At 59.8% G+C, this 24,632-nt stretch overlaps 2 protein-coding genes and 2 non-coding genes across 8 annotated transcripts; 1 reads left to right on the forward strand and 3 right to left on the reverse strand.

The window, feature by feature from the left end:
* The first annotated feature begins 4,602 nt into the window (after positions 1 to 4,602).
* On the forward strand, positions 4,603 to 16,714 carry DIPK1B (divergent protein kinase domain 1B). 4 transcript variants are annotated; one of them, XM_030818218.1, is made up of 5 exons: positions 4,603 to 4,807; positions 9,707 to 9,841; positions 13,922 to 14,029; positions 14,126 to 14,302; positions 14,977 to 16,714. In XM_030818218.1, exons 1-5 carry the CDS (start codon positions 4,745 to 4,747, stop codon positions 15,787 to 15,789), a joined length of 1,296 nt encoding a protein of 431 aa, XP_030674078.1. In that variant the 5' UTR covers positions 4,603 to 4,744; the 3' UTR covers positions 15,790 to 16,714. The 4 variants fall into 4 exon arrangements, with proteins under 4 accessions (XP_030674078.1, XP_030674077.1, XP_030674080.1 ...); XM_030818217.1 differs by lacking the exon at positions 4,603 to 4,807 and adding an exon at positions 6,390 to 6,508 and having other exon boundaries at positions 14,977 to 16,054; XM_030818220.1 differs by lacking the exon at positions 4,603 to 4,807 and adding an exon at positions 12,235 to 13,008 and having other exon boundaries at positions 9,755 to 9,841; positions 14,977 to 16,074.
* Positions 16,664 to 22,670, reverse strand: LOC105740262. Of its 2 annotated transcripts, XR_004031480.1 has the most exons (4): positions 19,939 to 22,670; positions 19,049 to 19,089; positions 18,316 to 18,407; positions 16,664 to 17,131 (listed from the first exon to the last, which is right to left on the reverse strand). XR_004031480.1 is itself a non-coding variant. In XM_030818221.1 (2 exons), exons 1-2 carry the CDS (start codon positions 20,621 to 20,623, stop codon positions 18,998 to 19,000), a joined length of 777 nt encoding a protein of 258 aa, XP_030674081.1. In that variant the 5' UTR covers positions 20,624 to 20,729; the 3' UTR covers positions 17,243 to 18,997. The 2 variants fall into 2 exon arrangements, 1 of the variants encoding a protein (XP_030674081.1); XM_030818221.1 differs by lacking the exon at positions 16,664 to 17,131 and having other exon boundaries at positions 17,243 to 19,089; positions 19,939 to 20,729.
* On the reverse strand, positions 18,107 to 18,242 carry LOC115836508. The gene has a single exon (XR_004031581.1). It is a non-coding gene; the product is annotated as a small nucleolar RNA SNORA43 (small nucleolar RNA).
* On the reverse strand, positions 18,749 to 18,880 carry LOC115836510. Its single transcript, XR_004031583.1, has one exon. It is a non-coding gene; the product is annotated as a small nucleolar RNA SNORA17 (small nucleolar RNA).
* Positions 22,671 to 24,632: the final 1,962 nt, after the last annotated feature.

Genomic DNA, 24,632 nt, shown 5'->3' on the forward strand with positions numbered 1-24,632 from the left:
AGTCCCATTTGGAGGGTTTTCAACTCAGACACAACAAGCACAAGGAAGGAGGGCCCGAGAGCTTCTCTTCACAAACGGAAGACTGTATTCAACAGCAGCGGGCAGGTCCCCGGTGATATGTCAGCTTCATATCGAAAGTGGCAGCTCTCCCTTTGGGGGAAACTTGATGTGCCGCACCCCACCATCTGAGGAAAACCTCATGGCTCTCCAGGACCCTCGATCCACCAGGGCCCCCTAAACGGCTGCTCACCTGGTGTGCTCACTGGCTTGCTGTCAACAAATACGTGGGAAAATCTCTGTTGGAGGCTTTCAGCTCTGAAGGCTGTGAGACCCCTGATTTCCCACTTCACACCTCTATATTTCTCTGTGTGTGTCTTTAATTCCTCTAGTGCCGCTGGGTTAGGGTCTCCTCGACCGAACTGGTCTCAGCACGTCTCTACTAAAAATACAAAAAAATACAAAAAAAGGCCGGGCATGGTGGCTTATGCCTGTAATCCCAGCACTTTGGGAGGCTGAGGCAGGCAGATCACGAGGTCAGGAGATCGAGACCATCCTGGCTAACACAGTGAAACCCCGTCTCTACTAAAAAATACAAAAAATTAGCTGGGCACGGTGGCGGGCGCCTGTAGTCCCAGCTTACTCAGGAGGCTGAGGCAGGAGAATGGCGTGAACCCGGGAGGCGGAGCTTGCAGTGAGCTGAGATCACACCACTGCACTCCAGCCTGGGCAACAGAGCGAGACTGTCTCAAAAAAAAAAAAAAAAAAGGTCTGGGTGTGAGTAGGGGATGACTGGGGAAGAGCCGTGGTTATAGCAGTTGGAATGGGACATGCCAGTTTTGCAGCAGGGCAGGGAGAGCAATGGGCCCTCTGCCTGGGGAGGAAACTCCTAGGCCTTAGGACGAATGGGAAGGAAAGAGAGGGCAGGAAGGTCCTCCACGTTCAGAATTGTCCCCAGAGCCTGCCCCGAAGGTGTGTGTGAGCCTGTGTCTCTGTGTCTGTGTCTGTGCAGCGGACCTTTCGTTTACCTGTCATTTGCCCTGGCCAGGGTTTGAGCTCAGGGCCTCAGGCCATGAAGGGCCCTGGAAACGGCAAGGCACAGCCCAGTTCCTGCTCCTCACACCTGAGATACCAGTCAGCACCTCCCGGGTCCTCTGCCCCATTCATGTTCCAGGCAGGTGGATGCCACCCATTGGTGGTATAGAAACAAGGGCCCCAAAACGAGAACTAGACCCACTCAAACTGAACTGGAACCCAGCCAGTGCCCATTCCATGAACACTTGATGGGCTAGTGTCCACGGACACTGTGCAGGTTCTGGGCCGGGCGCTGCAGATGCACAGGAGAACGTGGTCACTGGTCCCTGCCTGGAGGGAGCACCCCGTCCCGTGGGCCCTGCTGGGAAATGTCTTTTTGGAAGATCTCGGGGACAGGGTCACCCAGGGCCGGCTATGTGCTCACCAGGCACTCCTCCCAGGGCGGGCCATGTCCCTCCTGGCAGCCTGGGGGTGGCACTGAGGCTGCGCTCATCCTTCTCATGGGCCACACCTTCCCCAGATCCTGACCCATGGATCACTCTCTCCTGCGCCCCTACCCCAGGAAGCCCTCCTCGGGAGACCCTCCAGAACTTTCTTGGCCGCGGTCTTGGCCTGGCTCACACTGACGGAAGGTGTGGGCTCCTGCACCCTCCAACTGAGCTCCCTGCAGGCCGGACCGACCACCACTGCCCTGTGCCCACTCCCCCTGGCCCTGGGACAGCCCTCCTGCAGGAGGAGGACAGGCCACGCAGGGAAGTACATGCTCTCCCAGCTGCAGACATGGCAAGGCCTCCCTCCAGGCCGGGAGAAGCCTGTATGTTGGCCTCTTGGTGCTTGTGCTCTGTGTCCCACCCTCTTGTACTGCTCTTTCCTTTCTTGGGCTCTGGGACCCTCGCTGGAAGACAGACAGTGCTTGGATCGAGGGAGAGAGGAAAGGTCACTCGGGGACATGGCAGTCCCTCTTCCCAGCCTGGGCTACAGCTACGTTGGGGGTCGCTGAGACTGGGGAGGTCTACCTGCTACTTTCTCCCACTGGCCCCTCTCCCCTTCCTCATGTTGCCTCCAGCCCTGTCCATCCAGGTGTCTGGCAGGCCACTGCCACACCCCCAGGCCCACCCCTCCTTCCTATACCTGGCATAGAACCCGGACCCCATTGCCCCCTGGCCTTGTCGCTCTCTGTTTAACTCCCTGCCATGCAATTATGTGAGGAGGGGCTCATCCTTTCAACAGATGATGCCAGAAGTACTGGATGTTGATGTGCAAAAAATGCTAACAAAACCCCCAAGCCCCAAACTGAAAACCCTCCGATCCACACCCTGCACAATACACAAAAGTTAACTGGAATTGCGTCGTTGACTTAAATATGAAGCCAAATACTATACAACATCTACAAGAAAGCACAGAAAACCTTTGTGACCTTCAGTTAGGCAAAAATTTCTTAAAGATGACACACTCAGAACACGATCCGGGCTGGTTGCAGTGGCTCACTCACGCCCAGAATCCCAGTGCTTTGGGAAGCCAAGGCGGGAGGATCGCTTGAGCCCAAAAGTTCAAGACCAGCCTGGGCAACATGGTAAAACCCCATCTCTACAAAACACTAAAAAATTAGCCTGGTGTGGCCGGGCATGGTGGCTCATGCCTGTAATGCCAGCACTTTGGGAGGCCAAGCCAGGCGGATTACAAGGTCAGGAGTTCGAGACCATCCTGGCCAACACAGTGAAACCCCGTCTCTACTAAAAATACAAAAATTATCTGGGTGTGGTGGCACGTGCCTGTAATCCCAGCTACTCGGGAGGTTGAGGCAGGAGGATCGCTTGACCCAGGAGCTGGAAGCTTCAGTGAGCCATGATTGGGCCACTAGACTCCCACCTGGGTGACAGAGTGAGAACCCGTCTCAAAACAAATAAGCAAAAGCACAATCTATAAAAGAAAAAAATAGTTAAATTGGCCCTTATCAAAATCGAGAACTTCTGCTCCTTGAAAGATATGGCTGGCCGGGTGCAGTGGCTCATACCTGTAACCCCAGCACTTTGGGAGGCTGAGGCGGGTGGATCACCTGAGGTTAGGGGTTCGAGATCAGCCTTGCCAACATTGCGAAACCCCATCTCTATTAAAAATACAAAAATTAGCCGGGCATGGTAGCTTGCACCTATAGTTCCAGCTACTTGGGAGGCTGAGGCAGGAGAATCGCTTGAACCTGGGTGGCGGAGGTTGCAGTGAGCTGAGATCATGCCACTGAACTCCAGCCTGGACTACAAGAGTGAAACTCCGTCAGAAAAAAAAGAAAAAGAAAAGAAAGAAACTGTTAAGAGAATGAAAAGAAAGCCACAGACTGGGAGAAAAATCTTTGCAAATCACATGTGTAATAATGGGCAGATATCCAGAAGATATAAAGAAGTCTCAGGCCAGGCATGGTGACTCACGCCTGTAATCCAGCACTTTAGGAGGCTGAGGCAGGTGGATCACTTGAGGCCAGGAGTTGGAGACCACTCCGGCCTGGGCAACATAGCAAGACTCCCTCTCAAAAAAAAAAAAAAAAAAAAGTCTCGGCTGGGCATCAGGTGACTCTTGCCTGTAATCCCAGCACTTTGGGAGGCCAAGGCGGGATGATCCCTTGAGCCCAGGAGTTCGAGACCAGCCTGGGCGAAACAGCGAGACTCAGTCTCATTCTAGATATTAAAAATTAAAACCAAAATGTAAAGAAGTCTCAAAACTTAATAATAAGGAAACAACGTGATTTTTATTAATGGTCAAAAACTTGAATAGACTGTGGAGAAGATACACAGGTGGTAACTGAGCACGCAGAAAGTGTGTTAAACACGCGAACCACAGCCCCAGCGAGACGCCACCACCAGGGAAATGGCTAAAATTTAAAAACCTGCCGATAGCAAGAGCCGCCCGGGATGCGGAGCAGCTGGAAGCGCCGGCGGCCGCGGGGAGGGAGCGCGTCTTGGCAGCTGCTGGCAGCGCCCCACATCCCTCACCGTCCAACTCAGCCCCCCCAGGTGTTTACCCAAGTGCAATGAAAGCTTCTGTTCACACGGAACCTGCCTGTGGAGGCGGCAGCGGCTCATCCCCGAGCACCCCACGCGGAGGCGAAGGGAGTGTCCTCGCGGCGAGTGGCCAAGGCGCAGGGTCTCAGCCAGGAGGGAAGGGTCGGACCCCGGAGCGGGCTGCAGGCTCGGCCAGCCCAGGGCTCCGCGCGTCTGACCCCATCCTGAGGACCCAGGGGAAGGACCAGCCCTGGCTCTGCGGCCTCGAACCGGGGGCGCGCGTGGGGAGCCCTGAACCCCGCAGCCTGCGCAGCGCACGGGGCCTCTCTCCAGCGTGGGAAGCGCCCTCGAGACGCCCAGGAGCCCGACAGCCGCGCCCCCGGCCCCGGCTCCTGGCCCCTCCCGCAGCCCCGTTGCATGAGGGGCGGGGTCTGCTGGTGGGCGGGGCCTCGGTGCCCGCCCCCTCCTCAGCCGAGCCGGGGGTCGAAGGCGGGCCGCGCGCCAAGCCCCGCCCCCGCGCGCCCCCGCCGCGCCCCTCCCCCGCGCGCTCCCGCCGCGCCGCCGTCGGCCGTCAGAAAGGCGCGCGCCCTCGCCTTTAACGCGGGCCCGGGGGCGCGCGGCCCGCATGGCGAGGGAGCGGCGGCTGCTGCGGGCCGGGCCGGGCCGGGGCTGAGGCCGAGCGAGCCGCGGGGCCCGCGCAGCCCCGGCCGGCGCCCACCATGCGGCGGCTGCGGCGCCTGGCGCACCTGGTGCTCTTCTGCCCCTTCTCCAAGGGCCTTCAGGTAAGCGCGGTGCGCGCCCGCCGCCCCCGGCCGCCTCTGCTTGGGGAGGCCGAGCTCCAACCCCGGAGTGGGCCGAGTGCGGAGCGGGGCCCCGGGTTCGGACACGAGGGGTTCATGAGCCCGGGGTGGGCAGCGGGAAGGGGGGCGAGTGGCTCGGGAAGGACGGGACGCTGGGGGAGGGGCGGTGGCGGCGACGGGAGGGTCCGGGCGCGGGGATGCTGCGGCCTGGAGGCCCTCGCCCCGACCTGCAGGCGGTCCCGGCCCCCCAGGCCCAGAAACCACACAAAAGTCCTTTCCTCTTTTCTCCACTTAAAAAATAAGGTGTGTTATTCTGCGGTAGAAAACTTGGGACACACAGAAACGCCCTGGCAAGGACATGACCTCTCCGCCCCCTGCCCCTTCATCCCATCAGCCAGCCATAGCGCGGGGACCCTGCCCTGACCCCGGGATGACCTTGAACAAGTCACTGTCCCCTCCGGGGGCCTGGCCGGGTCCGCAGGGGAGGCCCGGGCTGCCTTGGGTTCCAGCTGCCGGGAGCCCTTTCACCTTCTGCTTTGGGGAGATGCAGGCCAGGCCCATCAGGCTCCAATCATCCGGGGCCCGGCCTCTGATGGGGTGCCCTCCCAGACCTTCCAGGACCTCAGCCACCTGCCAGAGGAGCCAGTCCTGGTCAGATTTGCCTGTATCTCCCTGGCCCCCGCAGGGTGGTCCTGGGTCAGCAGGAGGAACCCTGCCTGGGTCCTGCCTGAACTCAGGGCCTGGCTGGCCTCAGCTCCCCTTTTGGGAAGAGTGTATGGAACCCAGCAACTCACAGATTGCAGCGAGACCCTCTGTGCCCACCTGGGGCTTCAGGTTGTGGTGGTCCCGGCTCAGCCTTGGGGCAGGGTGAGAGCTAAGGGGTCTGAGGACCACCCCAGTCGCTGCGAGGTGGGGTGCACAGTGGTCCCCTCCCCCGAGGAAAGGCCTCCACCGGCAGCTGCAGAAGAGATGCTGATGCTTGGAGCTCCGCCCAGGAATGGCAGCAGAGGGATGTTGGCTGTTCCCAGGGTGGCTGGCTCGGGGCCAGAGCCCTGGTGGGAGCCCAGCCTGCCCCTCTAGTGGTGAGGGCCTCAGTTTCCTGGCCTTGTGAACTGCTTTTCTGGGTTAGTGCTGTGGGGCTCCCGGCCCATGGTCTGAGCCTGCTGGGCTGAGGACCACTGTGCTGTTCCCACCCCCTGGGTGACCCTCCCCACCCTCCAAGCTGGTCCCCACCTGCCCCTGCAAAGCCCCAGCCCAGGTCCTGGATGGTGGGGCCACCTCCACACTCAAGCTTTGCCCGTCCATCTGTGCCAGGCCCGGGAGCCAAGGTGGGCCAGGGAGCACTGTGGGGGCCTTGCAGAGCAGCTGCTTGGGACCCCAGGACCCACAGCAGGGTCAGGGATGGCAGCTGGGGAAGATCAAGACCTAGGGGAGAGCTGGGCAAGGTGGCTCCTGCCTGTAATGCCAGGACCTTGGGAGGCTTGGTGGGAGGGTCACTTGAAGCTGGGAGTTCGAGGCTGCAGTGAGCTGTGACTGGACCACTGCACTCCAGCCTGGGCAACACAGCAAGACCCTGTCTCAAAAGAACAACAACAATGAAAGAGTTGGGGGATGAACCAGAGCTGGCCAGGCGGAAATAGGCCCTGGCCCAAGCCCAGTCGGGGCTCTGGGGAGCAGAACTGGGTAAGTCCCTAGCTTGGTGTCACTGTCCCCAGCTGGGGTCAGCCCTAGGCCCGGCGCCAGCTGCAGCCTCCCTCCTCCTGGCTGTCCTCCGAGGCCCCGCCCATGCTGGGCCTCCCTGTGTGGCCCTGCCTCGGGCACGTTCACCCCAGATGGAGCCCTCCGACCTTATCCTGCCAGAACAACACCCACCCCCCATTGTTTCTCTGCTTTCCTGTTTTTCATCTTGAGCAAGTCTGCCGGAAACAGATTCAGTGCCCAGGACAAGTGGTCTGAGGGGGCGGAGACCATCCTGGGCCTGGAGGGCTCCCCCCACCGGAGCCACACCCTCTGCTCCAGGACCCCCAGGACCCCCCTGCTACTGGAGCTCTGGGCCCTTCCCCAGCTGCTAGGGGTCCTCCCTCTGTAGCCCTGCCTGGGGCGGCCATCAGTGACTGGATGCCGGGGAAGCAGGAGACCAGGGCCCACCCATCCTGAAAGAACCAGAAAAAACGACCTCAGCTGCCTGGGCTGTGCCTTGTCCTCGTTGAGGAGCTGGTGGCCCCATTTTAGGGAGGAGTTCCCTGCTCACGGCCTAAGCTGGGCTGCAGCCCACGACCTCTGATGGGGGCTGTGACTTGGGCAGGTGGGGGTGTGGCCAGGCGCTGCCAGGAGGAGGATGTGACCAGTGGGCAGCCTCTCCCTGGCCGCAGGTGGACAGGAGGCCACAGGGAGTGCTTGGAGCCAGCAGTGGGGCCTCTCTGAGGGGAAGCTGGCTCCCAAGCCTGGGCCCTTCACCCTTTAGCTTCAGGTCAGGGATGTCTGAACCCCTGCGTAGGGCAAGTCCCCTCTGCTGGCCAGTGCCTGAGAGGCCTGAAATTTGCTAGGGGGCTGGGGAGAGGGAAGGTGGCATGCAGCTGTCCCTGGCTGTCACCCTTGGAAGCCCGGCTTGGAGGCCTGTACTGTAGAGCCCGTGCCTGAGCCTCCTTGTGCCAGTAAGGAAACCAAGGCAGAGGGACTGAGGATGGCAGAGTGACCTGGAGCCCTCCCTAAAAGCCGGCTCCCAGACATCTGGGTGAGAGCTTTAGGCAGGGGCCGGGGCTGCGTGCTTACTTTTTTTTTTTTTTTTTTTTTTGAGACGGAATCTCGCTCTGTCACCCAGGCTGAGTGCAATGGCAATGGCGCCATCTCAGCTCACCACAACCTCTCCCTCCCGGGTTCAAGAGATTCTCCTGCCTCAGCCTCCCAAGTAGCTGGGATTACAGGCATGCGCCACCACGCCTGGCTAATTTTGTATTTTTAGTAGAGATGGCATTCCTCAATGTTGGTCAGGCTGGTCTCGAACTCCCAACCTGAGGTGATCCGCCTGCCTCGGCCTCCCAAAGTGCTGGGATTACAGGCGTGAGCCACCGCGGCCGGCCTTAATTTTTAACTGTGGTAAAATACGTATAGCATAAAATGTATCATCTTAACCCTGTTTAAGTGCACGGTTTAGTGGTCACCTCCCTCTGTCCGCAGAGCTCTCCAACTTCCCAAACTGAAGCTCTGTCTGCATCAAAGGCACACTTCCAGTCCCTTCCCCGCCCCAGGCTCCCTCTACTCTCCTTCCTGTCTCTATGGTTTTGGCGATTCTGGGGACCTTGTGTAAATGGGTCCTGCAGGATTTGTGCTTTGGTGACGGGCTCATTTCACTGAGCCTCTTGTCCTGGGGTTCCTCCCTTCTGGGTGAACATCAGAATCTCCTTCCTTCTCAGGGCGCAGTCACTCCACAGTGTGGATACGATAGACGCAGCTGCTCTTCCATCCCCCGGCTGTGAACTTAAGGACTGCCCACCGCTGGGCTGTTGTGAACATCGGTGTCTTGAGTCTGTGTCTTTTTTTTTTTTTTTTTTTTTTTGAGACAGGGTCTCGCTTTGTCACCCAGGCTGGAGTGTAGTGTGCGGTCACAGCTCACTGCAGCTTCAACCTCCCGGGCTCAATCAATCCTCCAGCCGCAGCCTCCCAAGTAGCTGGGACTACAGGCGTGAGTCACCATGCCCAGCTAATTTTTGTATTTTTAGTGGAGATGGGGTTTTGCCATGTTGCCCAGGCTGGTCTCGAACTCCTGAGCTTAAGCAAGCCACCCACCTCAGCCTCCCAAAGAGCTGGGATTACAGGGTGAGCCACCGCACCCAGCTAATTTTTGTATTTTTGTAGAGGCAGGGTTTCACTATGTTGCCCAGGATGGTCTCAAACTCCTGGGCTCAAGCAATCTGCCCGCCTCAGCCTCCCAGAGTGCTGGGTTCACAGGGTGAGCCCCCCCGCCCGGCCCGCCTGCGTCTCTTAAAGGCTTCCAGGATGTGGCTGCGTTGGGCTCCTGGGGCCCCGTTCTCCAAACCTGGTTCTCCTTGCGGGCCTGGTCCGGCCGGAACTTCCCACCAATCTGCATTACGGTGGGAAAATAGGGGCAGTGTCGCTCGCGGTGGGTGCGCTCACCTGGCCTTGTGCGGAGGTGACGATGTTATGAAATGAGGTCAGGATAGGAAGGGTTTGTAAAAATATCTTCATTCGGCCGGGCACAGTGGCTCACGCCTGTAATCCCAGCACTTTGGGAGGCCAAGGCAGGTGGATCACCTGAGGTCAGGAGTTCAAGACCAGCCTAGCCAACATGGTGAAAGCCTGTCTCTACTAAAAATACAAAAATTAGCTGGGCGTGGTGTTGCATGCCTGTAATCCCAGTTATTCGGGAGGCTGACGCAGGAGAATCACTTGAACCTGGGAGGCAGAGGTTGCAGTGAGTTGAGATCACGCCACTGCACTCCAGCCTGGGCTACACAGTGATACTCCCTCTCAAAAAAAAAAAACTTCATTCAGCAGAGGAAAGAATCGGCCACCCTCTAGTCCCCTGGTTTTGACATTTATTTGTACCCGCCCATAACATTGAAAAGTCCGAGCAGCGCCTGCTCCAACCTCCAGCCCCTGCAGCCCCTGGTATGTGACCCTGGAGAGGCAGAGCCAGGAGCGGGGTGTCGCTGAGCTGGGGGTGATTCTGAGAGGCAGAGCCAGGAGCAGGTGTGGCTGAGCTGGGGGTGATTCTAGAAGATGGGGGCGCCAGCGGGCCAAGGGGATGGCAGGGGAAGGCTGGGGTGGATCTGGAGGCCCTTCCCATGGGAAGTGGGGTTGAGGGCACCCTGAGCCTGGGTGCCCCAAGGGCATCTCCTCATGCGGCCCCTTCCCCCACAGGGTCGGCTCCCAGGCCTAAGGGTCCGCTGCGTCTTCCTGGCCTGGCTGGGCGTCTTTGCGGGCAGCTGGCTGGTGTACGTGCACTACTCGTCCTACTCGGAGCGATGTCGCGGCCACGTCTGCCAGGTGGTCATTGTAAGTGTTGCTTGTGCGGGCTAGGGACTGGGCCGTGCCCCCTTGCTGCCCAAGACGCTGGGGTACCAGGCCCTGAAGACACCTGCCTCCCCAGACCCAGGGCCCACGGGGCACATGGGTTTCTAGGTGGAATCTGCAAAGCTGCTTCAGGTTGGGTGTGGAGGACGGGGGAGACGTGCAGGGCAGCCTCAGGCTGGGTGTGGAGGACGGGGGTCCAGAGGAGGATGGGGGAGATGTGGGGGTGGCTGCAGGGGCCCAGGAGAGAGGGAGAGGTTTGGGGCTGGGGGCTGGGGCAGACGGCAGGGCAGACTCCAGAAATGTTTGGGAGGGAGGATGTTTAGTAGGAAGCCTGGGGTGGGCAGCTAGCCTCACTGGTCCGGGATAGAGACCCCCGTGTGGTGTCCTTACTGGCCGGGATGGAGACCCCCGTGTGCTGGCCTTAGTGACCTTGCTAGCTCCCCTGGGACCAGGGGTCCCCCGAGGCAGGTGGCAGGGCAAGGTCCTCCACAGCCTCCACCTCAGGAAGACAGGCTAAGTCCCCTGGCATATGTGAGCATGTGTGTGTCTGGGAGCAAATGTGTCCACGAGTGCACACCGAGGTGACCCCCTGCTCCTCTGCACACCCTGTGACTAGCTCGGAGGGGAGGTCATCCCAGCTCTCTCTTCCTGGCAAACCCTAGACTCGCCCAGAACTGGGCAGGTCCCCACTGAATTTTGACCCCAGCCTGCCCAATGACCAGGGTTCCAATGCCTCCACTCCCCTTGGGGTCAGGCCTGGGCATAGAAGGATCTGGCCCGTAGCAGCAGCCACTGTGGGTTGTCATAGGGGGATTGGGTGCAGCGAGACCCCAGGTTCGGTGTCTCCTCTGTCAGATGGGGAGGGCACCTCTCCTGGCAGCTGGGTGGTGGATGAAGCTACCTGGGTGGGCGTGGACAGGCCTGTACCCCACAGAGCCATGTCTGATTGGGGCCACATGTGGAAAGGCCCAGAGGTGGCAGTGGAGGAGTGGGGTGTGGGGTCCGGAGCTAGGAGAGCTTGTGCCCAGGACTTGTTTGGAGCCCATGCCAGCCCAGGGGAGGCCTCCAGGCCCCTGGCATCAGGCCTTGCTCACCCTTGAAGTCCAGGGGGCCTCTGAGCCCAGCAGGGTGGGAGGGTGGCACATTGGGCCATGGGTGGGGAGGGCTGTGCCCCGAGCAGATGCACCCCTGGAGCTCCTAGAAGGACCGAGGAGGTGGAGGGGCCGGACCTCCAGGCCGGGGTGTTGTGGGTGGGGGCGGGTGGGAGTGAGCAGAGGATTCACATGGCCAGGTGGGTTCTGAGCACCTACTGGGTGCTGGACTGCAGAGCAGGAGGAGGTGCCCTCACAAATGAGGAAGCTGCAGCGTCAGTTTCCCAGGGTGCCCTGGCCCTTTGCACAGTGGGGGTTTCCCTGGCTGCTCAGAGCCTTCCCAGAGGTCAGGCCAAGCCCAGCTCTCCCGAAGCCACCCCAGGGGCCATGGAGACGTCCCCTCCTTCCCAGAGGAGGTTCCCTGCCCCGCCTCATGGGGGCACTGGATGCCTCAGAGAGGCGCAGAGCCTGGCCCAGCTCACACAGTGAGGCAGCAGCAGTGCAGGGCCAGTCCCAGGTTCCACCAGGGCCCTCACGAGGCCAAGAACTGGACTGTGAGTCCCCACTGAGCCCTGCTGCAGACGGGGAACAGGCTGGGCGGTTGAGAGGATCGACGTGCGGCGGGGGCCCTGAGGAGGCCAAGCACACGCCCGCCTCAGCCTCTGAGGAAGCCTCTCCCCACCCTGCTAGGTGCTGGGAGGCGCCCAGGACCATGGGGGCAGCTCCATCTCCCCAACCCTGGGGGACCCCAGAGCCCCAGGCCCAGCCCCAGTCTGGCAGAGAGCAGCGTGGCCCACAGGCTCCTTCCCCAGCACCACTGTGTGCCAGGAGCAGGACAGCTTCCTGCGGGTCTGGGGCTCCGGGCGCAGGGGGCTGGTCTGGGGCTCCGGGCGCGTGGGGCTGGTCTGGGGCTCCGGGTGCGGGGGGCTGGTCTGGGGCTCCGGGTGCGGGGGGCTGGTCTGGGGTTCCGGGCGCAGGGGGCTGGTCTGGGGCTCGGGTACAGGGGCTGGTCTGGGGCTCCGGGCGCGGGGGGCTGGTCTGGGGCTCCGGGCGCGGGGGGCTGGTCTGGGGCTCCGGGTGCAGGGGGCTGGTCTGGGGCTCTGGGTGCAGGGGACTGTGTGTTCTGGGGCTCCGGGTGCAGGGAGCTGGCTGGTTGGGGGCTCCAGGCGCAGGGGGCTGGTCTGGGGACGGGAGTGGACTCCGGTGGCAAAGGGCCTGCCTGCAAGGTGAAGGGTTGGACAAGTGTGCGGTTTTCCTTCATTTTCCTTTTCTGTCTTGATGAAGGGCTGGCGTTTTCTTGCTGCCAGGACAGACGCTGCCTTCATGACTCACGTGGCGGGGTCCTCGGCCTCCACTTGGCCCATCTCACTTCTGTCCCCATCCTTGGCGTGTGGGGGACGGGGACCCTCCCGCCTCCTGACCCCTGGAGGGCAGGGTGTTCCACAGCTCCCTTCCCCAGCTCCCTCCAAGCCTGCTCAGCCAGGCTCCTTGGCAACTGAGGCTGTATATCCAGGAATTCTCCCCCCACCCCTAGAGGGGCGGGCCAGCTCCATCACCCCGTCACCTCCCGCGGGGCACTGGGATTGAGGGGCTGCCAGGCTCCTGGAGCTGAGGTGGGGGCTGAGGGGCGGCAGCCAGCCCCAGGCCTAATTACCGCTAACAATGTCTCCCTGGGGGTCTGGCTAAGGAGGGGCCTGTGGGACCGGGAAGGACAGGCCCAGAGTCATTGTGGGACCCCAGGAGTCCATTTTCTAAGCCTTGACAAACAGCTCTGACAACAGAGTGCTTGAGCCTGGGCACTGGCCTCGAAGGGCCGGGAGAGGAGGTAGAGGCTGGGGCTCCATTGCCCACTCCACCCCAGGGGTATCCTTGAGACTGTCAGCTCTGGCAGTGAGCCCTGTCCTGGCTGCACTTGGGGCAAATAGTGAGGCCGCGGCCTGTGCTTCTGCCTCAGCCTGGGGAAGGCTGGGCCGGGCCGAAGATGGAGGTCAAGTCCTTGGGACAGGAGGAGACCCATGCCTGGGAGAAGTGGAAACCCACCCAGAAGCTGCCATGCAGGTGTGGCTCTGGGCATCAGGATCTGTCGTGAGAGCCCCCGTGAGTGCCCAGTGCAGAATGGCTGGCAGCCCGCCCTGATGGGGAGCAGAGGGGCTGGACGCGGCACCCTTCACGGGATGACACCCAGCGGTTTGACCTGTGACCAGGGGGTTGCTTCTCTGGCAGAGGCCCTGTGGCTCGTGTCTGACTCCTGTCCAGGTTCTGCCAGCCTGACCATCCATCGCTCTGGCACCAAGAGCCTACCCTTTTGTTCTTCCTGGCATCCCGGGGAAAGCCCTGCCTGGGTGGGGCAGCTCCTGGCCCTTCAGATGGAAGACACGGTCCAGTCAGCACCACCATAGGAAACAAGTTCAGAGATGTTTCACTCACTGATCCGGGCAGGGAGGACGCCATGAGTTGGGGGCTGTCCTCCCTCCTGGCGTCACCCAAGGCAGGAATGAAGAGTCAAGCAGAGGGAGCGCGTGTGGCAGCTGATGGTGTAGATATTAGGGACTAGGGTGAATTCTAGTTCACCGGCCAATGCCTGGATGGTCCAGAGAGCTCGGTCAGCCGGGCGGGAGAGCTGCCTCCAGGTTCCTGCCTCTGGCCCCGGTCCGGGGTTGACACTGGGCGTGGTGTGTGTCTCATGTCCAGGCAGTGGCCTTTGCTGTGCCGTCCTGTTATAGGAGCCAGGATGGTGGGGATGGGACCGGACGGGAGGGTTGGCGGGGCTGCCCCTGCAGCCAACAGCCCCATCCTGCAGCCACCAATGGCATGACCCAGGGCCTCGGCACTGCCTGTGTGAGGGGCTGGCAGCTTTTCAACTGCAGCAAGTGGAGGCCCCTGCCAGCTGGGCTTCGGGCCTGTGGGGAGGGGCTCAGTGGGGCAGGGGTGTGGCTGCCCCGTCCGGCACGCCCTGCACCTGTCTCCTCAGTGTGACCAGTACCACAAGGGGATCATCTCGGGCTCCGTCTGCCAGGACCTGTGTGAGCTGCGTATGGTGGAGTGGGGGACCTGCCTCTCGGTGGCCCCGGGCCAGCAGGTATAGCCAGTGGCAGGGCGGGTGGGCCTGGGGCTGATACTGCCCATGCAGTGGGAGGGGGACATCTGCACGGAGGACCTCTATGGCCCTGTCCAGGTGTACAGCGGGCTCTGGCGGGACAAGGATGTAACCATCAAGTGTGGCATTGAGGAGACCCTCGACTCCAAGGCCCGGTCGGATGCAGCCCCCCGGCGGGAGCTGGTACTGTTCGACAAGCCCACCCGGGGCACCTCCATCAAGGAATTCCAGGAGATGACCCTCAGCTTCCTCAAGGTCAGGCAGCTCTCCTGGGGGGCAGGGCTGGAGTCCACACCACGGTCATGTGCCCAGTGGGCAGCCCTGGCACCAACGTGCCCAGCGCAAAGGCATAGATGGGCCCAAGTGGACCCTGGGCAGACCTCCCATCCCCCAGCCCCTGGGCATGAGCCTTGCCAGCGAAGGAGCCTCTCCAGGGCTGGGAGCAAGGGTTGGGGGCGCCGGTGGGCTGGCAGCTGAGGTCGAGAGGAGGCTTCTGCAGTCAAGGGCTGTGGGTCCAGCAGGGCAGGTGCCCCGAATGGAGACCAGGGCTTGCGGAGAGGGGCCGCTTCCCAGGGCTTCAGCCAGTGCGTGCCCTCCGCCCTCTGCCGATTCTCATCCTCAGGGAAGCTCTGAGGCTTCTCTGCCCAGGTGCCCACACTCGAGCTCCCCAGGTGCACCCAAGGCTGCCAGGAGGCGGGAGGTCTGTCTGGAGGAGGGAGGTATGTCTGGCAGCAGCAACACAGGCCAGCAGTGAGTGGACACATTGCTGGCTGCCTCCTCCACCTGTGTAGCTGTGGGCTGGGACCCCTAACCTGGCAGATGTGCTGGTCTGGCCAGCAGACCACCCCACCAGGACCAGGTCAAGGCCAGCTCATGCTCCCAGACATCAGATCAACTGGCTTTTCCTTTCTTTTGGTCCCAAACGCCAGGCGAACCTGGGAGACCTGCCTTCCCTGCCGGCGCTGGTGAGCCAGGTCCTGCTCATGGCTGACTTCAACAAGGACAACCGGGTGTCCTTGGCGGAAGCCAAGTCCGTGTGGGCCCTGCTGCAGCGTAACGAGTTCCTGCTGCTGCTGTCCCTGCAGGAGAAGGAGCACGCCTCCAGACTGCTGGGCTACTGCGGGGACCTCTACCTCACCGAGGGCGTGCCACATGGCGCCTGGCACGTGGCCGCCCTTCCACCCCTGTTGCGCCCACTGCTGCCGCCTGCCCTGCAGGGTGCTCTCCAGCAGTGGCTGGGGCCCGCGTGGCCTTGGCGGGCCAAGATCGCCATCGGCCTGCTGGAGTTCGTGGAGGAGCTCTTCCACAGCTCTTACGGGACTTTCTACATGTGTGAGACCACACTGGCCAACGTGGGCTACACAGCCACCTACGACTTCAAGATGGCCGACCTGCAGCAGGTGGCACCTGAGGCCACCGTGCGCCGCTTCCTGCAGGGCCGCCGCTGCGAGCACAGCGCCGACTGCACCTACGGGCGCGACTGCAGGGCCCCGTGTGACAGGCTCATGAGGCAGTGCAAGGGCGACCTCATCCAGCCCAACCTGGCCAAGGTGTGCGCGCTGCTACGGGGCTACCTGCTGCCTGGCGCACCCGCCGACCTCCGCGAGGAGCTGGGCACGCAGCTGCGCACCTGCACCACGCTGAGCGGGCTGGCCAGCCAGGTGGAGGCCCATCACTCGCTGGTGCTCAGCCACCTCAAGACCCTGCTCTGGAAGAAGATCTCCAACACCAAGTACTCTTGATGGGGCAGTGAGGGGCCCGGCCACCCTTCCTGGAGCTGGCCAGGTGCCAGGGTCCAGCCCTCCCTCAAGGAATCCTGTCAGATGTGAAATGCAACTCTTGCAAAATCACTCCCCTACCGTCAGGACTCTGGATGCCAACACCACAGCCTTGAGACCCCAGCTCAGAGCAAAGGCGGACATCCCGGCAGGAGGGCCCTCCAAAGGGGTTTGTTACTCTGAAGAACGTAATGTCAATAAACAGCTTTTATGTAAGGCCCAGGGCTGAGCACCCTGAGCCCCCATCGATGCTGCGCGTGAGACCCTTCGCCCCGCTGTGGATCCACCCAGCCCAGGCACTCAGGCTGGGGTTGAGCCCCTGAATCCTGGGGAGGCAGCCCTCAGGTGTTCAAGGTGAGATCTATTCCAGAGCCCCTGCCTGCCCTTCAACCCACACACACCTCTGAAGCCGCCAGGGCAGTTCCCCAAACACAGTGGCTTCTGAAACAGCCAATGACCAGTACCCCCCAAACCTGGGCTGTGGCACAACAGACCAAGAAAAAGGTGTTCTAGTAAGAAAACAGACATATGCGGTATTTTTAAAACTGATTTTACAAAATCCAGCCATAAGATGTAGAACTCATTCCCTAGGAAACAGCCCAGGAATGGCCGTCTTCTCCAGCCCCATGCGCTCTCCCCAGTAGCCCAGGGCACCCAGCAGCCGTTCCCTAGGAGAACAGGCAAGGACCCTGGTGGGAAGATCCCACCCCAGCAACACCTTTCTCCAGGGCGGGCTGTGCTCCGCAATGTATGAGTCAAGACAATCCATTCCATTCCATTCCAGACCAATTTATTCTCAAGTTTTGCCAACACAGAATATTATCCTTAAAGAAATGTTCATTTAATCTTAATTCGCTTCATCCTGTATTTTAAAATAAAAGTTTTCCATATAGATTTTCCCCCTTGGGGGGGAAAAAAAAAACTCAGGATCTTAGGTTCCAGGCAGTTCAAAAACAGCCAAGCGGTTCTTTTTTTTCCACCAGAATACCACAATGGCAGAACTTAAGAATCGGGATATGAAAATGGAGGGGTGGTCCTGGCAGTGGCCCCTGGCCGGCGGGAATACACAGCCCTACCCAGCCAGGGGCAGCGGGTGCCCCCGTGCCAGCCTGCCCATCCCTGTAATGACAGCAGAGCAGGAGCTGCAGCTGTGGCCCTGGGGGCAGGTGGGCTTCTGGAAAGCTGGGCTCTGACGCTGCAAACACCCTGAGTGCCAATGGTCCCAGAGGGGGTGAGGCCTGGATCTGTACCTTTACTCCAGCCAGCCTCCTGGCACAGGGCTGGGCCCACATCCTGGCCTCTGCATCTGAAAAACAAGGACAGTGATGCAGACCAGGGTTCTTTAACCCGGATTCACCAAATGACCTTCAGGGAACCCAATTTATGAAATCCCCAAACTGTATTTTTTTTTTTTTTCTGAGACAGAGTCCCACTCTGTTGCCCAGGCTGGAGTGCAGTGGCGTGATCTCGGCTCACTGCAACCTCTGCCTCCCGGGTTCAAGCGATTCTCCTGCCTCAGCCTCCCGAATAGCTGGGATTACAGGCTTGTGCCACCACACCCGGCTAATTTTTGTATTTTTAGTAGAGACGGGATTTCAGGCTGTTGGCCAGGCTGGTCTCGAACTCCTGACCTCAGGTGATCCACACGTGTTGGCCTCCCAAAGTGCTGGGATTACAGGCCTGAGCCACGGCGCCCGACCTCCAGAAACTGTATTTTGAAGTTATCTTTCTTGATACTATCTCTTAGCAGAAGTCTGACACTGCTGACATTTAGGGCCACATCACTCTTCACTGTGGGGCGTCCCAGGCATTGCAGGATGTGCAGCTGCGTCTTTGGCCTCTGTACCCCCATTCCTACCCATTTTGGGGAGGATTCCTGTTCCCAAAGTGACCCAGACACATCTCTGGGCAAGGCAGCTCCTGACCCCTACCCAGGGCCCTTCCTTTGTGCACAGGAATTGCACCCTGCCACCCCCGCCCAAATGGGATTAATAATGCTGGACAAGGAATAGCCTGTTTATCCCAGCTCAACTGTTCTTAGTCAAACTTGCCCAAGGTCTCTCACACCTACACAATCATTTCCAGAACAAGGCCTGGGAGTGAGACGCGCCCACCTGGTAACCCCACAAGTGCCCGGAGCTTCAGATACACACACAGCTCATTTATACATATCTACACCTCAAGGTTCCCAGCAATGTTGCTGCCCCTCCCTCATGGAGCAAACCAGGTAAGGTGGTTTCCAAAAGTGAAAACCCAAATGCTGCCTGGCTTTGGTTGCAAGTAATGTCAGGCCATAAACCATTCTCAGTGCCCACTGGTTCCCGAGCACTGAGTGTAGAAATCGCCACTTTCTCTTTGCCCCGAGGCCACAGGCACAGCAGAGCAACTGTCTGTGGTGCCGACAGGTCCAGGACAGCATCTGCAGGGCAGCCGCTCACATGCACACGGCAGCCAGGGCAGGCAGGGAGGGAGGGCAAGCCTCCGCCTCACCTCTTACGTTGATCAGGGCTGGTGCCAGTCGGCCTGGTCACTCTGGCCAGTGCTCACACTGGAAGTCCATCACAGGCAAAGCCACCTCCTTCCTGTGTTAAATAACAAGAATGCTTGGCAAAGAATCAAGAACACAAGTGGCTGCCATTACTGCTATTAACTGAGACGCCAGCAAACCCTTCCCCAGTCCTGTCCTGCGTGATCCTGACACAGTGTACGGCAGGACCCAGCGCACACCAGACCTGACTGATCCTCACAGGTTCTTAAGACTCACTCATGAAGGCTGCTCCTGGTGAAGGCACCCTCTACCTTCCCACTGTCCCTTCAGACCCCTAGCAGCCAGCCTAGCCCAGCGCGTGGGTTAGAACGCACAGGGCCTGCCCTCTCTCCCAGATACGGGCGAAGGAAGACAGACGCCTGTCCACGAAACAGCAGTGTCAGACTATCAAACATTCAAACGTTCACGGGGCAGAACGCTGAGCGTAGACATAGCCTCTCTAATCTCTGCCGCCTAATGACACAGATGTGACATGGCAGCCACAGCTGCAACGCCTCTAGGGGCAGTGTCCTGTTGAAGACGAAATAATCCGTTTTTATTCCCCTGGAGAGACAGCTTCTAGCCACAATGTGAACACAAGACCGACTGGTCCCTCCAGTCACTTAAGATGTTGCACAGCAGGGCTTAGTTACACTGGAGGATTGACCCTGTTCCAGCTCCAATGCACCAACTTACCCAACACCCCATGCACGTGTCGTTTCCAGTGAGCAGACGTCCTGGAGAAAAAAGAAACCCCGATTTTGTATAAATCTCGCAAACACCACAGAGGAGCATCACATAAACACTGCATTTTTTGGGAGGCCGAGGCGGGCGGATCACTTGAGGTCAGGAGTTCAAAACCAGCCTGGCCAACATGCTGAAACCCCGTCTCTACTAAAAAAAAAAAAAAAAAAAAAAAAAAAAAAATGTTAGCTGGCCTAGTGGCTGGCGCCTGTAATTCCAGCTACTCGGGAGGCTGAAGCAGGAAAATCGCTTGAACCCAGGAGGCAGAGGTGGTAGTGAGCTGAGATCGCGCCATTGCACTCCAGCCTGGGCGACTGGGCGAGACTCTGTCTCGGAAAAAAAAAAAAAAAAAAAAAAGACCAGATGCGTTTTGCTGCATCTGGTCTCCAGGAAGGCGGACCAAAGAAGGTCCCTGCCACCAAAAAGCTCACTGTCACAAGGGCCATTCTAGAAAAATCCGACCCATGTTACTCTCTCCCCTTGCTCTATGGTTAATCTGCGGGAGGAGAACTTGGAGTTACAACACAGTGGCCACGGAGCGCGTGCTGCTGATCCCCCTGCAGGTATCAAGGGACCAGGACCACGAGGCGGAATGCCCACCAGACAACCGAGCAGTCCTCCTCCCGCCAGAACAGCCTCCCGCTGAGCAGCCACAGTGACAAGGAAACCACCTGACGCGTGGACACAGATAAGAAATCAATTTTTCAAAGATGCTGACAAACATCTTCCCACAGCCTCAACGACTCAGGGACGCAGCAGCAGCAGCAGCAGCAGGAGCGGAAGGGTCGTGGGTGAACGGGGTGCTTTTCTCTACGATCCGAATTCGCGCACTCAGCTCTCACCAGGCTTCCCGAAGCTTCCTGGCTGGAAACCGCGCAGGGCCGGCAGCGCCCTCTCCACCAAGGGACACAGCAGCGGCGCCTCCTCCGGGGCCCGGGCCCCCATCCCGCGGCTCACGCGGCCAGGACGCCCCAAGTCAGAGCCTGCCCCCACCCCGCACCCGGAAGCCGGCAGCCGAGTCCCCGAGGCCGCGCAGCGCCAGGGAGAGCGAGGCTGCTGGGCGGGACCCGGGGAGGCGCTTGGGAATGGGCCGGTAGGAGAAGGCGAGCTGCCGACCCGCCATGGCAGCCGCCGGCGCGCGCAGAGGACGAGAGGAGACGCGCCGCGCCTTTTATAGCGTGTACGGCGGCCCGCACGAGTCAATCCGCCCCGCCCAAGCAGCGCCCCCCAGCGGTCCCCTGCCGTACCGCTCCCCGCGCCCGCAGGTGGGCGCTGCTCCGTGGCTGGCGGGTGGGCGCGTGGGTTTGCCACGCAGAGCAGCGGCAGCGCCGTGACCCGTGTCCTGCACCGCGACCGCCCCACGGGGCCAGCAGCCGGGGCCGCGCCGTCTCCAACCCGCCGGGTGCCGGACACGCCACGGACACGCGCGGCTCCCCGTTTTCGCGGAGGATTTCCAGGCCAGGTCAGGAGGACGCTCCACGAGCCCGTGGTCCCGGTGGTCCCGGTGGTCCCAGTGGTCCCAGCCATCCGGGCGGCTCCCGTGACTGTCGAGCAGCGCCCGCCCGGGGCAGCATGGGGCTCCCGCGACGCGCCCCGTCCGTTCCCCACCAGGGGCTCTGCCGGTGTCGGCCATGGGCGCGGGTACACACCAGGCGCCTAATGAGTGCTGAGACGGGCGAGGGTCCCGGCAGGCGGGGTGACCCCGGCCAGGCCTGCGTAGCGCCCTGTCTGCGCTGTGTCCTGGGACCTCAGTCACCGCGCAGGGCGGGACACCGAGGCCTCGCGGCCAAGCGACTCGCCGCGGTCGCCGGGCTGCGAACGGTGGAGCCGGGACTCGGAGCAGGACGCGAGCTCCAGAGCAGGGGATGACAGGTCTGAGCCGCAGGGGCTGGGAGGAAGGCCGCGCTGCTGTCCTGGGGCTGGGCAGCCTCCGCATTGCACAGCGCACACCGCTCTAGCCTTAAGCCTGGAGGGGACACACCAGGAGATGAGGCTTCTCGCTCAGCCTGCTCTCTGCAGCCACAGGCAAAGGCCAGGAAGGCCTGGGTGCGGGAGCTGGCTCCAGCTCGGGTGCTGGCTTAGAGGGGGCAGGAGCTGGTAATAAATTCAACTCAAATTTTCATTGCCTTTGCAAAGCCAGGAAACACCCCAGGGCTCCTAAGAAAAGCCCCAGCCCAGGACCCCAGGACACCTTGCAACTGGGCTGCAACTGCGTGGTCTGAGTCTCCTCCCTGTATGGCCCCACCGGCAGGCTGGGTTCTAGCTCTGGTGTTGGGGCTGGAGCTGGCACCAGAGCAGGCTCCACCTCCAGAGATGGTGCAGGCTCTGTCCTAGCACTGACATGGTTGTTGGAGACAAGCTGGCTCTGCCCCAGGGACTGATGTTCTGGAGCTGCCTCTGGCTGTGTTGCTGTTGCTAGTCTTTGCCCTGGGAAAAGTGTCAAAGCTGGTCCTAGCTCTGGATGTGGTGCTACAGCTGGTTCCTGATTAGATTTTGCTCTAGAGCTGGCAGGAACGCTGGCTGTCGTTCTGAAGCTGGTGCAGGAGCTGGTGCAGGTCTGAGATGGCTGTAGCTCTGGAGCTGCCTCTGATTCTGGTTCTGGTTGTGCAATCAGCCATCGCTTTATATCTGGTGCCAGCTCTGGCTCTGGAGGTGGTGCTGCAGCTGGCCCTTCCTCTGAACCTGGCACTGGCTTGAGGTCTACACCTGGAACTTGCTTAAACCCTGGAACTGGTTTTGGAGCTGGTGCCCGAGCAGTCACCAGAGGTGGCACCAGATTTGGTGATAGAGCTGCCTCTGTTTCTGGAGTAGGTGGTAGAGCTGGTGCGGCAGCTGGAGTGAGATCTGGAGTTGTGCTGGCCGTGGCCATAGTTCTTGAGCTGGTACAGGAACCCGCACTGGTGTGAGCCGCGGTGCTGAAGCTGGTCCTGTAGCTGATGCTGGCCCTGGCCCTTTTTCTGAACCTGATGCTGATATTTGGCCCTAACCATGCAAATGGTTTTAGAGCTGGTCCTGGCTAGAGGGCGGATGCTGGAGCTATACTGGAGCCGGCACAGAAGTGGCCAGAGCTGCCCCTGTCTCTGGTTGTGCTGCTGGAGCTGCTGCTGGAGCTGGCCCTGATCCTGGAACTAGCACCCGAGTTGTAGCCGGAGCTGGCTCTACCTTCTGAGCTGGTGCAGGAGTTGGCTGTAGCTCTGTAGCTAGTGAAAGCTCTAGCTGTGGAGAGAGGGCAAGAGACATCTCCTCCTTCAGAGATACTGAGTCCACTGCACCCTGACCCAGCACTTGCTCCATGCTGGGAGGCAGATCTACAAAACACTTACTGAAACCAGTATGCATAGCCCTGGAGTAGACCATGACCTGCTGAGACCCAGGAGAGGACCTGAGCCCCAGCACCTGAGAGGGGAGCTGCCCCATGACAGGGGTACTTAGAAGGTGGAGATGTCACATCCCCTGCCCCGGGTCACATGACAGAGGTCAGATGGTAGGTAGATGGCACTTCTGTGCAGAAAGTTAGCCCCGGCTGGGTGCGATGGCTCACGCCTGTAAGGCCAACACTTTGGGAGGCTGAGGCAGGCGGATTACCTGAGGTCAGGAGTTCATGACCATCCTGGCCAATGTGGTGAAACCCCGTCTCTACTAAAAATACAAAAATTAGCCGGGCATAGTGGCGCACGCCTGTAATCCCAGCTACTCAGAAGGCTGAGGTGGGAGAATGGCGTGAACCCAGGAGGCGGAGTTTGCAGTGAGCGGAAATCGAGCCTCTGCACTCCAGCCTGGGTGACAGAGTGAGACTCCCTCTCAAAAAAAAAAAAAAAAATCTGGAGAAGAAGATGGTGGTGATGGTCACACAACAATGTGAATATACTTAATGCCACTGGAGTGTGCACTTAAAAATGGTTAGGGCAGGCCGGGTGCAGTGGCTCATGTCTATAATCCCAGCACTTTGGGAGGCCGAAGTGGGCGGATCACCTGAGGTTGGGAGTTGGAGACCATCCTGACCAACATGGAGAAACGCCATCTCTACTAAAAATACAAAATTAGCCAAGCGTGGTGGTGCATGCCTGTAATCCCAGCTACTCGGGAGCTGAGGCAGGAGAATCGCTTGAACCCAGGAAGCAGAGGTTGTGGTGAGCTGAGATCGAGCCATTGCACTCCAGCCTGGGGAACAGAGCGAGACTCTGTCTCAAAAAAAAAAAGGTTAGGGCCAGGCCGGGTGTGGTGGCTCATGCCTGTAATCCCAGTCCTTTGAGAGGTCAAGGTGGGCAGATTGCTTGAGGCCAGGAGTTCCAGACCAGCCTGGGCAACATGGTGAAAATTAGCTGGACAAAATTAGCCAGGCATAGTCTGTAATCCTAGCTACTCAGGGGGCTGAGGGGAGAGGATCCCTTGAGCCCAGGAGTTTGAGGCTGCAGTGACCTGTGATTGTGCCACTGCACTCCAGCCTAGATAACAGAGAGAGAACCTGTCTTTAAAAAAAAAAAATAAAAAGGTTAAAATGGTGAATTTTATGTTCTGTATATTTTACTGCAATAAAAAAATTAAGGAAATTATTTATTTACTGCCTTAGTTTATTTGTGCTGCTATAACAAAATACCTGGGACCAGGTAAATTATAAAGAACAGAACAGTTCTGGAGGCTGGGAGGTCTGGAACAAGGCGACTGTCTGGTGTCTGGTAAGGGCCTTCTTGCTGTGTCCTGTAGCAGCAGAGCAGCCTAGCAGGATGCTGCTTCAGAAGGGCCTTCATCTCATTCATGCAGGAGGAGCCCTCAACAAGGCCAGTGTCTGCGTCTGGTAAGGGCCTTCTTTTTTTTTTTTGAGACAGAGTCTCACTCTGTCACCCAGGCTGGAGTGCAGTAGCGCGATCTCGGCTCACTGCAAGCTCCACCTCCTGGGTTCACGCCATTCTCCTGCCTCAGCCTCTCCGAGTAGCTGGGACTATAGGCGCCCGCCACCACGCCCGGCTAATTTTTTTTGTATTTTTAGTAGAGAGGGGGTTTCACCGTGGTCTCGATCTCCTGACCTCGTGATCCGCCCGCCTCGGCCTCCCAAAGTGCTGGGATTACAAGTGTGAGCCACCGCGCCCGGCCAGTAAGGGCCTTCTTGCTCTGTCCCATAGCAGCAGAGCAGCCTAGCAGGAGGCTGGATGCTGCTTCAGAAGGGCCTTCATCCCATTCGCGCGGGAGGAGACTTCATGGCCTAATCGCCTCTTCAAAGGGCCCACCTCTTGATACGTTCACACTGGCAACATCTGAATTTTGGAGAGGACACATTCAAACCACAGCACTTACCATTCGAAACAAAATAGAAGCCCACCAGGTGCAGCGGCTCACGCCTGTAACCCCAGAACTTTGGGAGGCCGAGGTGGGTGGATCACCTGAGGTTGGGAGTTCAAGACCAGCCTGGCCAATATGGTGAAACCCCATCTTTACAAAAATACAAAAATTAGCCAGGCATGATAGCGGGTGCCTATAATCCCAGCTACGCAGGAGGCTGAGGTGGGAGAATCGCTTGAACCCGGGAGGCGGAGGTTGC

Source organism: Nomascus leucogenys, chromosome 8, assembly GCF_006542625.1.
Source record: "Nomascus leucogenys isolate Asia chromosome 8, Asia_NLE_v1, whole genome shotgun sequence".
Lineage (NCBI taxonomy): Eukaryota > Metazoa > Chordata > Mammalia > Primates > Hylobatidae > Nomascus > Nomascus leucogenys.

Coding starts and splice junctions, on each gene's coding strand:
- DIPK1B (XM_030818217.1), top strand. CDS start 6,437: ATGAACCAGAGCTGGCCAGGCGGAAATAGGCCCTGGCCCAAGCCCAGT. Junction 14,030..14,125: donor CGGTGGCCCCGGGCCAGCAG/GTATAGCCAGTG, acceptor GGCCCTGTCCAG/GTGTACAGCGGGCTCTGGCG. Junction 14,303..14,976: donor TGACCCTCAGCTTCCTCAAG/GTCAGGCAGCTC, acceptor CCCAAACGCCAG/GCGAACCTGGGAGACCTGCC.
- LOC105740262 (XM_030818221.1), bottom strand. CDS start 20,623: ATGGCTGGGACCACTGGGACCACCGGGACCACCGGGACCACGGGCTCG. Junction 19,090..19,938: donor AGGAAGCTTCGGGAAGCCTG/GTGAGAGCTGAG, acceptor TTTTTTCTCCAG/GACGTCTGCTCACTGGAAAC.